The sequence below is a fragment of the Rhinolophus sinicus genome, linkage group LG01, assembly GCF_036562045.2.
Source record: "Rhinolophus sinicus isolate RSC01 linkage group LG01, ASM3656204v1, whole genome shotgun sequence".
Taxonomy (NCBI): domain Eukaryota; kingdom Metazoa; phylum Chordata; class Mammalia; order Chiroptera; family Rhinolophidae; genus Rhinolophus; species Rhinolophus sinicus.
The window spans coordinates 162,303,984-162,319,034 of NC_133751.1; the positions used below are offsets into that span (position 1 = coordinate 162,303,984).

The 15,051-nt window shown below is 37.5% G+C and overlaps 1 protein-coding gene across 25 annotated transcripts in view; it reads left to right on the top strand.

The window, feature by feature from the left end:
* OSBPL6 (oxysterol binding protein like 6) overlaps window positions 1-15,051 on the top strand; it is a 180,164-nt gene that overhangs the window by 126,064 nt on the left and 39,049 nt on the right. For 16 of the 25 annotated variants that reach the window (XM_019739302.2, XM_019739300.2, XM_019739303.2 and 13 more), the window contains 6 exons: window positions 1,429-1,482; window positions 2,563-2,676; window positions 2,793-2,963; window positions 5,680-5,812; window positions 13,128-13,231; window positions 14,281-14,373. In XM_019739302.2, coding sequence (XP_019594861.1) covers window positions 1,429-1,482; window positions 2,563-2,676; window positions 2,793-2,963; window positions 5,680-5,812; window positions 13,128-13,231; window positions 14,281-14,373 — 669 coding nt within the window. The remainder of the gene's footprint in view (window positions 1-1,428; window positions 1,483-2,562; window positions 2,677-2,792; window positions 2,964-5,679; window positions 5,813-13,127; window positions 13,232-14,280; window positions 14,374-15,051) is intronic. The other 9 variants (XM_019739310.2, XM_074338620.1, XM_074338629.1 and 6 more) reach the window with 2 other exon arrangements.

The following is a 15,051-nucleotide window of genomic DNA, read 5'->3' on the forward strand; positions in this document are numbered from 1 at the left end:
TACCACTTTGCAATTCCTCGAATCAATGACCTTGCTAATCTCTTTCCCCATGACGATCCCATCAGTTATCCCTGCTAAAATTCTTTGATAGAAATGGAAAAATAGAAGAACAAAAAAGTCAAAGAAACAAATTTGATTTGAATTGCCAACTTTACCATAGCACTCTCAATCCATGTTTCAGCAAAACTGGCTGTGGTTCAACAGCAACTCTTTCTGGACCATGCCTTTGAACATTTTGCTATATAAATAGGAGAGTCTCCCTTGTATTGCCTTTTCTCCTGGTCTCTAATGCCAGCAGATATTTATTCAAGCGTTAGCCCGTTTGAATGCCCAGGTTATGGACAATTGAGTAATCAAGTGTTTTACAGCTGTAGAGATTCTTTCTTCCCATGCTTTCTTGTTGCAAAGGGGTGACCTGTAACAAAGAGGTTACAGTGGCCTTTTGTGAGTTTTGTGCAGGGTGTTTCCAGGACTCACTGCTTGTGACCTCAGCAACTAAGACTTCCTGAATCACATACAAACTTCCCAACAGAGCAATTTTTCAGCAACAGAAAGACTCCCTGCCTCTGTAGAAACTAGCGAAGGGCACTGGACCCATTGTTTGGGTCCTGGAAACTGTTTGTTCTTTTATTAATTGCCCACGGAAAGGAAATCAGCAGCAGAGAGTTTCTGAGTGTATGTGGAACAAAAATGGCTAGATTCATTTGGACTGGACCAGAAGTATCTTGGAGGAGACAAAAAGGAAAAAGAAGAAAATGCCCCAAAACATGTCTCTCTCTTTTTCAACCCTCAATATAGTTCAAAAATAATTTTTTATCTGTTTTACTAATAGTGAAATCCAAGCATTTTGCTAAGCGAGAGGCAAGCGTATTGCTAAGGCTACTTCTTAAACTTTCCAGATCATTCATTATTCGTTAATCTAGTCCACTGGCTTCTGGAACAGACATGAGCATTTTCAGGAAATCTCCATGGTATCCAGGGAAATATAGGAGGTTACCTCCAGGGTGAAAAATTCTCAAGTTTCTCACAAAATCGCTGTGACCTAACTCAGCTTATTCTCATTTCTCACTTACAAAAAAATCCCAATGTGGTGCATTCAGAGTGTCTAACTGCCAGCCCTGAGATGCACTCTCCAACCTGCACCCCAATTAAGAAAAACCCTGGTGAAAAGAGTTCATCTCCATTGGATTATGTGTGAAGGAGCCCTACTGGGTTAATAGTATGGAACTCGAGCTCAGGTTTCCTTATCATTTAATGTGTCTGACTGTGGCCAGGTGCACTGAACCAAACACATTAAAATGATCAAACATATTGATTACCAAGAGGTAATCAATTGTTGCTAAATGCCAAGCAACATTAACCCACAGTTGTGAATGTTTTAGGTAACTCAGAATATAGACAGTAACTGGGGTTGTTTGGTTCTTGCAGCGTTTTTTTGTCCTGGATAATGGAATGTTAAAGTATTCAAAGGCACCACTCGATGTAAGTAGCACAGAAGATATGTTTCAAAGATTGGTGTAGAATTCTGCTTGAAGTGAGTGAACCATAGTTCTTCCAGGCTTGTACTATGGTGACCAGCTTTGTGCATTTCTGTGCCTGTATGATTTAACAAGTTACCAAACGTCCATGTTGCATGGAATGTGTGTTTCATGCTTACGCTCACGCTAATGTACAGTCTTAAACTGGTGCATGAAAATGTAACTATTGTGATGTCTGTTGTTCAAAACGAGCTTAACCTAGAAGTGACACACTAATAAACACCACCCTTTCTGTTTTGGAGAGAAAATTCAAATTGGCTTTTCTCTGCATCTTAATAAACTATGCTTTATGTGCTTTTTGAGATTTAAAGCAACCTTTGCTCTTGTCACTGTCCTTTTAATACCTATCTTATTAACTTCATTTCTGTTTCATACCATACATCCTTTTATCTTGGGAACCCCAACTCACTAAAATTATTCTAAATTGTTTTTCTTTAATATAGAAAGTAGTTGTTTGCATGCAAAACTGGAAAATGCCCTGTGCTATAGAGGAAGGAACAGAGGGCTTACATTTCAGTTTTGACCCCATCTCTTCCATTGAATTAGCTGTGCGTCCTTCGTCAGATGAAGGTAGCCAGAAGGAAGAGCTGGCTGATCTGTGCTCTGTGACCCCGGCTGCCCAGTTCTGCCCTAGCAGCTGTCTTCGGGCTGATTATTTGGGAGTATTCTGGGTTGTAGGTCAAAGACTGACCATAGTTATTTTAGGAACCACTAAAGATATCTTTTTGGGGATATAAATTATGAAATCTAGAATGATGAAAAATTGACATTATGTATTATGCCAAAAACAAATAAGAGGTGAAGAGTCTTACCTCTTGAAATTGGTATGAAATCACGGCAGCTTCCACTGTCCTCAGATTAAGGACCTTAATCTCAGAACCTTAACCATTTTCCCTTTGTAAAGGAGGTGTGGTATTCCATTTCCCGTAGATAAGTTAAAGATTATAAGTTAAAGCTCATTTCAGTGTAGAAACACATCAAATCATATATCCCTCCAGCCTGTTTACCAGTCTTTTGATTTCAGATTCAAAAAGGGAAGGTCCATGGGAGCATTGATGTCGGACTCTCGGTCATGTCAATTAAAAAGAAAGCTAGGAGAATAGACCTTGACACAGAAGAGCACATCTATCATTTGAAGGTAAAGTTGCTTTTCAACACTTTCTCTGCCACTACCAGGGGAAATCACTTGCCTGTATCCGTGGTAAACAGGAGATTGGTTTCACCATTATCTTCTCCTCTTCTTTATTGTTTTAGGTGAAGTCCCAGGACTGGTTTGACGGATGGGTCTCCAAACTGCGCCATCATCGATTGTATCGGCAGAATGAGATTGTGAGGTCACCAAGAGATGCTAGTTTTCACATATTTCCTTCAACATCTACAGCTGAATCCTCACCAGCTGCGAATGTTTCTGTTGTGGATGGAAAGGTATGACTTCGTTATCTAAAAATCAGCCCAGAAATTGCTTGGAAAATTATACATACACATAGCTGAGTCTCATTTGACAAACCAGAAGGAAAAGGTTTTCTTTGTAAACTAAGCCTCAGAAGACAGTAGTGACATTAGCCGTCAAAGTTAATCACAAATGTAGATTAGGTCTCCAAGAGAATTAATGGTTACTTTTCCCAGAATGGACTATATCATAATTTTATATGGCTTTGTAGGAATATTGGGAAGTAGAGCAAACATTTGATTAATAGGTATCTAGAAATCGATGTCGTCCTGGGTGGTAATAAGAAGACCACAAATGTTTTGAAAATGAAACTTGATTTCTTGCCTTCAGCTGTAATATACAGAGGGTGCCAAAAAAATGTATACACATTTTAAGAAAGGAAAAAAACTGTATTAAAATCGTAATACTCAACATATACTGATAACAAAACAGTAACAAAAGACGAGCTACCGTAATTCAAAGCAACTTCAAAAAGTAATACATAGATAACATCTCTTAAAATATGTATACATTATTTTGGTACCCCCAGTATTTTTTATTTAGAGAGAGACCAGTGGAATTAATACAAGTGGGCTAGAGGATGTGACAAAGAGTAGTGGTCCATTTGAGTGACTAGGCAGTGAGTTAAGCATTTGACATTCATTCATCTCTAAGCTTTAATATAGCCAAAGCTCAGAGACAGTAAAGAATTTTTCTAGAAGTTACATAGCCATTGAACAGCTGAGCAGGGTCTGAATCCTCATCTCTCTGTTTCTAAAATCAGTGCCCTTTCCATTATACGAGGTACCAGATTAAGGGAGGCTAAGTTATTCTTTGGACTGTATTAAGAGTTCATTTTCTATGATGCTGAAAAGCTAGAAGTGTTGCCTGTTAAAAATCAAGGTTAAGACCACAGACAAGGAGACAGCTGTTTCTGCCTTTAATTCAATAATTAAGTTTTCTGAACCATAGCCACATTGCCCTGCCTGGGGGTGTTCCATCTTCCCACTTGGCACTTGCTGTTGAGAGCAGAGACATCTGTGAGTAACTGGCTGCCACAGGGAATTGGGTTTGGGAATGTTTCAGTGAAGATTCTGCTTTTCTCTGTTTTCTTATATAGGGATATACGAGTATGTAATACATGTATCCATTGAAAAACCTCATGGAGTAACTGCAAGACTAATCAAATCAGATTAAATGAGACACAACTATATTCAGTTTTTGCTATTTCAATGGAATTACTCAAGTAATTTTTGTTCAACCCCATTAGTTGTATTTCATAAGGCTCTCAACCCTTTCAAAGTGATTATAGCCTGGCTAAAGACTGTTTAGTCATCTTTCTCCTAGAAACAGGATGTTGGGTTAACCCGAGTACTAACCAGTTCTGAAAATGAAAGGGCACACACCAGGAGGTCAGGGGATTAGGACATACAGGATATTTACTGAATCACCCACACAGGGTGCTCAGATAGTCCCCACGTTTCTCTGGGCCTCCTGCATTCTCACCACACAATAGAATGAATCCCAGAGTTAGTCCAAAATAAATAAGAAATGTATCCCCGGTGGATATTTTAAAAATATAAGTATTTAATTCTTGGTCCTTTCAGCTTCTGCCTGCATATTTGGCACAGAGTGTCAAGAAGTGATGTATTATTTTCATCCCTTTTTTAATTTATCAAATAACTTGGGTGATATCCAAGAACGGAGAGCTGAAACCAAATCCTCACCCACTGTTTGCCTTGGAATAAGAAAGCTCTTCAACGCTGGTTTTTATAGAAGATCTATTGCTCTAGTTATGAATGACATACCTCTAAGCTCTAACTCGGTGAAAAATTCCCATTACATTTATCAAAGTGCAATAAAGTCCGAGAAGAGCTTTTTATCACTTTGCTTGCATTCTAAATATCAAATTATGAGACTCCTGAATGTTAATTGATTTGTCGCCCTGTGTGTGTAATAAATAAGTCTGGGTTTGCGAAGTATGCACATCATTCACTACATAAGGATGTAGAAGCTACACAACCAGTTGTAGTTGAATATTAAAGTCAAATATGGAGTTTTAAACTTGTTTCAGATTTTGGGGGAAGTAAGTTCCTGCTTTTTTCATTGAGTGTTTACTGTATTCACTTTAGTGTCCACATACTTCCTACAACTTTATTTTACATAAAGTGCCTTTGAATGGAAAGTCTATCAGCTATAGATAATAGTAACTTCCCAAGACTGCCTTTTTTGTATTATAATTTTCAGTATGTACCCAAAGCGTTGCAAGGTTGCTTGATGGTAGATAAAGTACAGTATTTAGGAATCACTTGTGGCTGATCATGGGGCACAGAGAGCTTTTGGAAAGGAAAAGCCTTCAATCGTGAGTTGAGTCTGCAATAGACACGTATCAAGTACAACTTACTGAGTAATTTAATATTATTGGGAATTTGAGTTGGCCAATCCTTCTGAGTGTGAGATATAAAGTACTTGAATGTTGTCGCTTTCATTGTGTGATGGAGATGGCAACTTAATGAGACTGTTGTCAGCATTGATGAACTTTGGCTTCACTGAGCACCAACCATATTTAGCCAAGAGGCTTCCCCATATTTTAGTGTGCCCTTTCTTCCTTTCTTTTTTAATGTCACTTTGAGGATACTTCTATTTTTAAAAATCACTTAGATGTACTGTCCCTGCTTAACCAGACACTTCCCTTCTTTTTGTTCATTGTAGGTGCAACCAAACAGCTGTCAGTGGGAGTCCCCTTTACCGTGCAGCAACAGCCTCCCTGCAACCTGCACGACAGGCCCGAGTAAAGTGGCAGCCTGGTTACAGGACTCGGAAGAAATGGACAGGTGTGCAGAAGGTTAGTTCTTGCCCAAGGTGGGCTATCAGAATAAACCAAGAAACAGAAGCAAAAGAGGTGAATTGTGGGTGCTGCACCTGTCACCCCCAAGCCCCTTGATTGCCTCAGCCTTTCTTGATTCTTATTTTTATACACCAGCTCCTTCTCCCTCCCACGACTAGCTTCCTACCTGTCAGTTCTGCATCCTCATAACTACTGACTCGACTTTCGCCCTAAGCCTGACTTCCACCCTCTTCAGACTTCCCATCTCCTCTCATTACCAGGTCCCTCGTTAGCCTCCCACTCCCCGGAGCCTGAGGGCAGTCACAGGGAGAAGTGCTGCCTCAGGAGCACCCTCCACCCTCACTCCTTGGCTCTCTGCTAGGTCGCTTCCACAGCTGCCTTCTCTGCTGCTCCATCCATCTCACCTGTGGATGACATTGCTTACAATACATGGCAACAGTATACTGCATCTTATATCCATAGTTACCTGTTAGTGCTGTTCCACTAGGGATCAGTTATCAGATATTCAGAACCAATACACGAGTCCCTCCCTCTGCCATCTCTGAGCCTCTTAGTGAGAAATTTTTTTCCCTTTCTGTAATTAACCTGAGCACGTTGGTCCAGACTGCATCCGTAGACCATTTTCATTCTACAAGACAGCTTTCACTGACCTCCCTGTCTCCTAATAAGGCTAAATTGATTTAATTTTTAAAATTATATGAGATGTTGGGCCTAACTTTCTTAATATTAAATGTTTTTCTTTTATGAAATTATGGTGAAAGTCGATGTTAGATTTTTTTTTTTATGTCCTCACTTAGAAAAAATGAAATTTGGCGATCTTTGTTGGTCCCCCAACCAAAACAAAACAAAACAAAACAAAACAAAAATCTTTGTTTGTGTGTGAACTCAAAGTCAGCAGCATTTTTATTAGCCCTCTATGTACCCCAAACTGAATTTTTATCTGAAAATCTGATCTTAAGAGGGATGTGAGATTCATAAAGCGTGTCCAGCAGACAGTCTGGCTTTTACTTGAATATATTCATAAAACACACAGATATTACGTTGACTCTGTTAATTTCAGGTTGGGGAAAGAAGCTGAATCTCACCTTCCTAGAGCTCTTCAGGTTCGCCTATAGCAGCAGTTCTCGACATCTCAGCCTCTCCTCTCATTTCTGCAGCCTTACACGCACTTGGGGCAGTTAACCTGGCCGCTTCCATTGCTGAAAAGGTTGAGACTGTCCACTGGGGCAAAATCCACTCATCTCACCAGAATGCACAGACATCGGCCTTGATACCGAGAAGCATCTGACTGGTGGGGGATGCATTTGTCTCCTGGTGTGCTGCTTCACAACACTCTGTGGCCCATCCCTTGTGCCCTCAGTACACTGTCAGCAGTGACCCTCCTGCTCCCCATCCTGACTGCTCTCCCTGTGTCCTCCATCCTGTGATTCTGTTCTCCTTCAGTATTTAGTGCAATCATTACTACCGCCTGTCTTGGGAACAACCTGTCTTTCCCTCTTCATTCATTCCTGCTGTCTGCCCATAAACTCTGTTCTCTCCCTGAATTCTATTTTACCTTTTTTGCTCTATGGAAAAAGCATTCTTGGTAGCAGGGGCCATCTGATTTCTGCTGTATTCTCAGGCCTCATCCTCGGACCTGCCGCGCAGGACCTTCTCCAATGATCCTCCTCCCTTCAGCCTCATGATGTTTTCCTTTTTCTCCAACTGCTGCTGCTCTGCTTTCCTGGGATTCTCCTCTGGCCAACCTTAGTTATGGGGATAATCAAGATTCAGTCTTCTGCTTTCTGCTTCAATAGTAGTAACTACATTTTATTCAGTGCTCAGTATAGGCCAGGCACCGAGTTAAGCACTTCACACATAGGATTTTCTATAAAACTTCACAATAGCACCAAGCAGGGATTATGAATCATATTTTTATAGACAGGGAAACCAAAGCTCAGAGAAGTCAGGTAACTGGTCCATGTTACACATCAAATACTTGGATGCGCTGGAGGGCCAACCCAGGCCCACTTGATTCTAATGACTGCTCTGTGCTTTAGAGATGATAGACATGCTCATAATTTCAATTGAAATCTCTATTTTTTTTAATTTTTCAATTACAGTTGACATTTAATATTATTGTATGTTAGTTTCAGGTGCACAGTCTAGTGGTTACACAATTTACGAAGTGATCCCCTTGACTAGTCTAGTACCCACCTGACACCACACATAGTTATCACCACATTATTGACTATATTTCTTATGCTATACCCTACATCCCCATGATTATTTTGTAGCTACCAATTTGTACTTCTTAATCCATTGACCTTTTTCACCCACCCCTCCCAACCCCGCTCCCATCATTTTGTTCTCTTTATCTGTGAATCTGTTTCTGTCTTGTTGTTCATTTTTTCTGTTCTTAGGATTCCACATATAAGTGAGGTCATATGGTATTTGTCTTTGTCTGTCTGATGTCACTTAGCATAATACCCTCTAGGTCCATCCATGTTGTCACAAATGGTAAGATTTCTTTCTTTTTATGGTCGAGTAATATTCCATTGTTTATATGTACCACCTCTTTTTATCCAACCATCTATTGATGGACACTTAGGTTGCTTCCATATCTTGACTATTGGAAATAGCATTGCAGTGAACATACGGGTGCATATCTTTATAAATTAGTGTTTAGGATAAATTGCTATTTTGATGATGATAGTGTTGATGATGGTAGTTTGGTGGTGCTGCTGATGGTGTTGATGGTGGTGGCACTGCTGATGGTGATGGCAGCACTGGCGGTGATGGTGGTGGTGGTGGCAGCTAATACCGTGTTTCCCTGAAAATAAGGCCTAGCCAGACAATCAGCTCTAATGCATCTTTTGGAGTAACAATTAACATAAGACCTAGTCTTATTTTACTATAATATAAGACCGGGTATAATATAATATAATATAATATAATATAATATAATATAATATAATTAATATAATATAGTATAATATAATATATAATACTGGGTCTTATATTAATTTTTGCTCCAAAAGACGCATTAGAGCTGATTGTCCAGGTAGGTGTTATTTTCGGGGAAACATGGTAGGTATTGGGCACTTCCTATGTGACAGGCATGATTCTGGGTGTTTTATATATATGAACTCCTCTTATCTCCATTATAGCAATGAGAAAACTTTAGGTACACAGAAGTTAGCTCACATACCAAGATCACACAGCTAGTAACAGTGGAGCTGGTATTCAAACTCAGGCAGTCTTACTCCAGAGCATATACTTTTAATCAGTGCACCACATTCTTCTCAAAAAGGCTGAAAATCTTTAAATCTCAGATCTCTGTTTCCCCCTCTGCTACATTCCCACTGCCTCACCTTGCTGTTGGCCCTTTCTGTCTATATGGTCATCTCTCCCCTTCTCAGCCTATCTGAATCCAAACTCTACTCTCTGTCTCCGCCCTGAAAATGGTCCTAATCCCGGACTTCCTGTTTCTGTCAGTGCTGCTATCATAACCACCCCTGAAACCTTAATGTCATCTTTCATGTTCCCACCCTGTTCATCCAGCTGAGACTGAATTCTGTTATTTCTTTGAAAACATCCGCCTTCTCCCTTCCCCACTATCTACCTTTCTTCTCAAATTCTAGCTCTGCTTTCCTGACTCAAGCTTGCTATTTGCCCAGTCTCTGGGCAGTCACACAGCCTCCTGATTGGTGCTCTTGCCCTCAGTCTCTTGCTCTGCTGTTCTATCTCTTCCAGGGGCTCATGGGAAATTACTATTCATGCACATGTTTGCAGCACTTAGTGGGAATTGTTCCATTGCACTCAGCCATGGGACATAGGCATTCCTACCATCCCCACTTTGCAGATAAGGAAAGTGCAATGCATGGAATTTACCCAAGATTATGTAGCTGCCCTGATGGAGAGGTTGGGGCTCCAGCCAACCCATGTTTGACTAACCCCAAAGCCAATTCTTTGTCCAGGACATAATGTTCCCTCAAGACTGATGATGTTCCTTAAAATAGCTTTTATGCAAAAATCCCTTCAAGTGGTTCTCCATGGGTTCTGGGGTTTTCATCCAAACTACTTAGCCCAGCATTTAATATTCAGCTTTCAGCTATCTGGCCTTACCTACCCTTTCAACTTTGCCTCCCATAGGCCCAACTAAACTTATTTGCTATCTCCTGAACATGCGTATTCCCACTTCTATGCCTTTACACAGGTTGTTTTTCTCTACCTACAGTGACCTCTCTGCCCTTCTCCACATTCCTATTTTGTTGAATTCTTTCCATCAATCTTCCAGACCCAGACAAGTTTCCACTGTCTCTTTGAAGTCTGCTCTGATGACCTCAAACCACATTCCTAAACTACCACAGCACTTTTTCTTTTCCTTTTTTTTTTAATCTATCCTGATTATTTCATAGAGATTTTCCAATATTGAGTTGAGATTGGTTGCATCTCAGGAGTCCATCATGTAACATCTTCTTGAACTCAGAACATAGATGAGCTATAGTTCTAATACTTAAGTGGCTAGTTATTTGTGGATCTAGACTAATATCAATCCAGATCTTCAAAAGTATGTAAAGGAATTGCTTGACTCTTGGAAAACACTTATTTTCCATAGAAACAAATGTTAAATTAGTATTCTGTATGCCATCTTTATATACCAGTATATGCCATCATTAAAAATGGGTACATAAAGTTCAATATACATATTATTTATTGTGTTCATTTTTTTTTTTTACTAGGACATAAATTCCGTGAATCTTACTTGATTGCTATATTCCCTGTGCTTAGAACTGTGCTGGTTACACAGTGTCTTCCCAATCAGTGGTACCTAAATGAAATAATAAATGGATAACTCTGGAAATACCTTAACTTATTGAACTATTCCACAGTTTTACTATATGTTTCTTTTTGGAACAAGATAGGGCATGATGAGAAAACAAGTAAACTGCTAGAGACTTAAATCTTTAATTTTTCACTGTTGTAAACAATCTCAGTAGTTCTTTCTTGATAATTTTTACTTTGTCCCAGTTTGTAAAATTAGATTTAATCTCAATTTAATGAAATTCTAGCGTGTTCTCTTTTAAAAGGTATTTGTATTGTCTTGGACAAATCTTTATAATCCTTATATACAGCCAGATATTTAGGTAAGAAGTGAAATCCTGCTAAAGATTTCACATCTTCCATATTTTTCTTCCATATTTTAAATGATAGAAGTGACAAGGAATGGTGCAGCTTATTCTAAGTTAAGGTCCTGGCAGTGTGATTAAACTTCGTGTGACCAGTACTCCTTAGAGACCATTTTGGTTTTCATAGAATTTCTCATCTACCATTTCAGTTACTACTCTAAGTCAGAAAGGTATGAGAAGTAAATTTTACTATCACCGCTTGTCAGGCTGTGACCGAAAAATGTAAAATAAATCAATGTCTCCCGAGTCAACCGACTTGTGACTCCCCAGGTGTTTGGTCCTTTGCCTTGAATTGAGTTCATTCACAAAGTTCTCTTTCTATTCTGTTAGGAAGTGTTTTAAGACCCTTAGATGTCTATGCTACCTACATACACCATTTGTGTAGAATAATCACGATTATTAAGAAGTATGATTGTAATATTTACTAGATAGAAGACTCCAAGGAAAGATAATGTTGGACAGTGTCCCCACCAGCACGATGTTTTATTATGTAATTTTGTTATTTAATAGGCGAGTTAAAACGTAGGTCCCTTCTAGCCACTTTTTTTCTCCTCTTCCCTCTAACCCCTTCCTTCCTTCTTTGCACTACTTTTCTCCCTCATTTCTTCTCTTTCATCTTCTGTACTTCCTACCCTTCTGAGCCACTTTACCTTGTTTTCTCCATAGGGAAGGAGATGGGGCATACACGAGTGCTGACTCCCTGAAGGGGGGTGAGAGGGACGGTAGAAGAGCACTGGCCTTGACAGTCAGTACTCTCTTTCTGCCACCTCCGTTGGGTGGTTCCCTCTCTAAAGGAATTTAAAGGCCATTCATGGCCAAGAGTTCCCTGAGAGAACAACAGCAGCATTTGACCAGCTGACCTGGGCTCCACCTTGAGGCACCTGCTGCTAAGAGAATGGACCTAGATGTGGCCTGGCCTCCAGATGACTTGCTCTCCATGTTTCTCAGTCCCATATAAAGATTCTCACAGTAGTTACCTCTCTTTTATTTTATATTCACAAACATGTCAAATGATCCCCCAAACACAACTATCTATGTTATTTGACCCAGCTAATCTTTAGTCAGATTTAACGGTGATATTTTGCTGCCTATACCATATTCATAACAATTCAGATCTTTGAAATTTAATGAGAAACAAAGATAATATAAATGAAATTTTCACCAACTGCCACAAAAGTAGAAACAATCACTTTATAATTATACAGATTTATACACATGCCCCATTGCAGTCTCTTTATAGACAGTACATGTGCAAAAGTCATCACATAACTGAGAGCCATATTCTAAATATTTACTGAGTAGATAATACTCATAACTCAGTATAAATGCTAATAATACTAATAATAAATACTAATAATACTAAATTCATAAAATAATACTAATAACTTGACTTATTTAATTTCGCATACTAAAGGTCAGTTTTTTGTGATATTTCATTATGCAGCTCTTAAAAAATTTCTTATTCAAATACACCAAAAAATTAAAAATAAAATTAAAAGTCATTTCCTCATTCTAAGCAATTCAAACAGAATGAGTTTCATGCCCACATGATGCTGATGCTGCTGGGCCAGTGAGCACACGTTGACAATCTTTGGTTTTGTTTATCATAGCATCTCTTAATAGATTTTAAAGAAAGCATGCTCTGCCACACTGGTAGTAAGCTAAATTATAGGTAAATACGTTCATCTGACTTTGTATTCCACATTATTTTTCTGAACTTGACTTTGACTCCATCCAAATTCCAAGCAGCCACCTTGTAAACTATTTTGGGAGCAGGTAGACAGGTTTCTACCATAAAACCATACAATTGCTGAAGTTTGAGTGTGCGATTTATGTGTCAAGGGCCACCTGAGCAGGAAAAGGAACACACACAATTTGACTGAGATTTTAATGGCTCTCTACACTAATAGCTATTAATTTGAATGAGTGGGTTTGAAGTCATCTAAAAACAATCAGCGGTTTTATGGTTCTAAACCAGAGAAGCGACCGTTTTCTTTCATTTGCCTTTATCATCATTATAAATATAAACACGGATCTGCCTAATCATTTTTGCCATAACTTAAATTACCTCCCTTTTATTACCACCACCACACTCCCTGCCCAGTTCTAACATATTTTTATTTCTCACTTCTATTTATTAGACCTTGCACACTGCCAATCAAACCTCGTGGAACTTAGCAAACTCCTGCAAAATTTGGAAATACTTCAGAGAACTCAGTCTGCACCTAACTTTACTGACATGCAGGTAAACATATCACTGCTGCTAGTAAAAAGACCAATTTTTAGTGGATTGTTCTGTGAATATATAAAGTGACATTTAAAGGGAAATAACTATAATATAGATTAGTTTATATTCTGGAGTTATTCTTAATATTTTTTAAACTAGGTGTCATTAAGATGTGTTAATTAAAATGACTATTTTGAAATATTTTACATATAAATACATACTAACTAGAAGAAATAAAAGTCTGAATCATTCTTTCATGTTTGTGTTACATTAGAAATGATAGCTCTGAAGATATAGATACATGTTTCCCTGAAAATAAGACCTAGCCGGACCATCAGCTCTAATGCGTCTTTTGGAGCAAAAATTAATATAATTTTTATGTATATATAAGTATATATATAGTTATATATTATATAAATATTATATATATTATTATATAATATATTAATTAATATAATATTATATATTATTATATAATATATTAATTAATATAATATTATATATTATTATATAATGTTACATAATATATTATTATAATTATTATAATATATAATATATTATATATAACATAATATAATTTTAATATATATTTTATACATATAATATAATGTATATACATATATAATATATGTATATTATATAATATAATATAATATAATACCAGGTATAATATAATATAATATAATATAATATAATATAATATAATATAATATAATACTGGGTCTTATTCTAACTTTTGCTCCAAAAGATGCATTAGAGCTGATGATCCGGCTAGGTCTTCTTTTCAGGGAAACACGATATTATCATCTTTTCATGTAGAGAAACAATGCTAACGGTTCTAATCCTGTTTTCATTTTGTATAGCAGAAAAATTTGTTTTATGATTAAGTTCTTGTCTCTGCTTTTAATACCCGTTATGCATCAGATATACCTTTCTCTCCCAACTAGTTTGCTTTAGGTCTCTAACAATGATTCTTCACTAACTTGTTTTGTTCTCTTTGTCTATAACTGTATCATCTGTGTGAACTTAATAATACTTTGTTGCTTTTAACTATTTGTGTAATGTAGGCTAACTGTGTAGATATTTCAAAGAAAGACAAGCGGGGCACAAGACGATGGAGAACAAAAAGTGTCAGCAAAGATACAAAAATACAACTGCAGGTACAGACTTTACTTTTCCTTCATTCATATGTTTACATACTTTTATAGTCTTTGTATGTCAGTTTATGGAAGTTAAAAAGTTTACAGCAGCTTAACTTCCTTAAAGCCAGGGTTTTTCAGACTGAGTTATATTATCTAAAATAGTGGGAAATTTATTCTTACTCTTGCATAAGTGAAACTTATTTAAAATACAGGTTATAATTATTTAATATGAATGCAAAGTAACATTTTCATTCTCAATTATAACCCTTGAACCATTAAAATATATTTTAACAAAAAATCACATTAAAAATCTCATCCACTAAACATCCAATGGGTTGTGATCAATATTCATTTATGTGTACTAGATCTTAAAAGAGCCTTTTATGTGTTAGCTTTGTCCAAACTTTTATCTATCAATAAAAGAGTGAGGGCTGCAATAGATTCTAAATCAACAAACTTGGGATCTAGTGTAATCACTCTGATTTTCTGACAATATAATTTCATGTATTTCTCTTAAATTTTCTGGGCTTCTGTTTGCTCCTCAGTAAAATGAAGGAGTTAATGTAATGATCTCTGAATTCCCTTTCAACTCTAAAATCCTGTGATTCTACAAAAAGAGATGTTATGTGGCCATCAACAGTCACTTTTAAAATCTTAATTAAAGTATTAATGGTTCATGATAAATTACTTGAAATT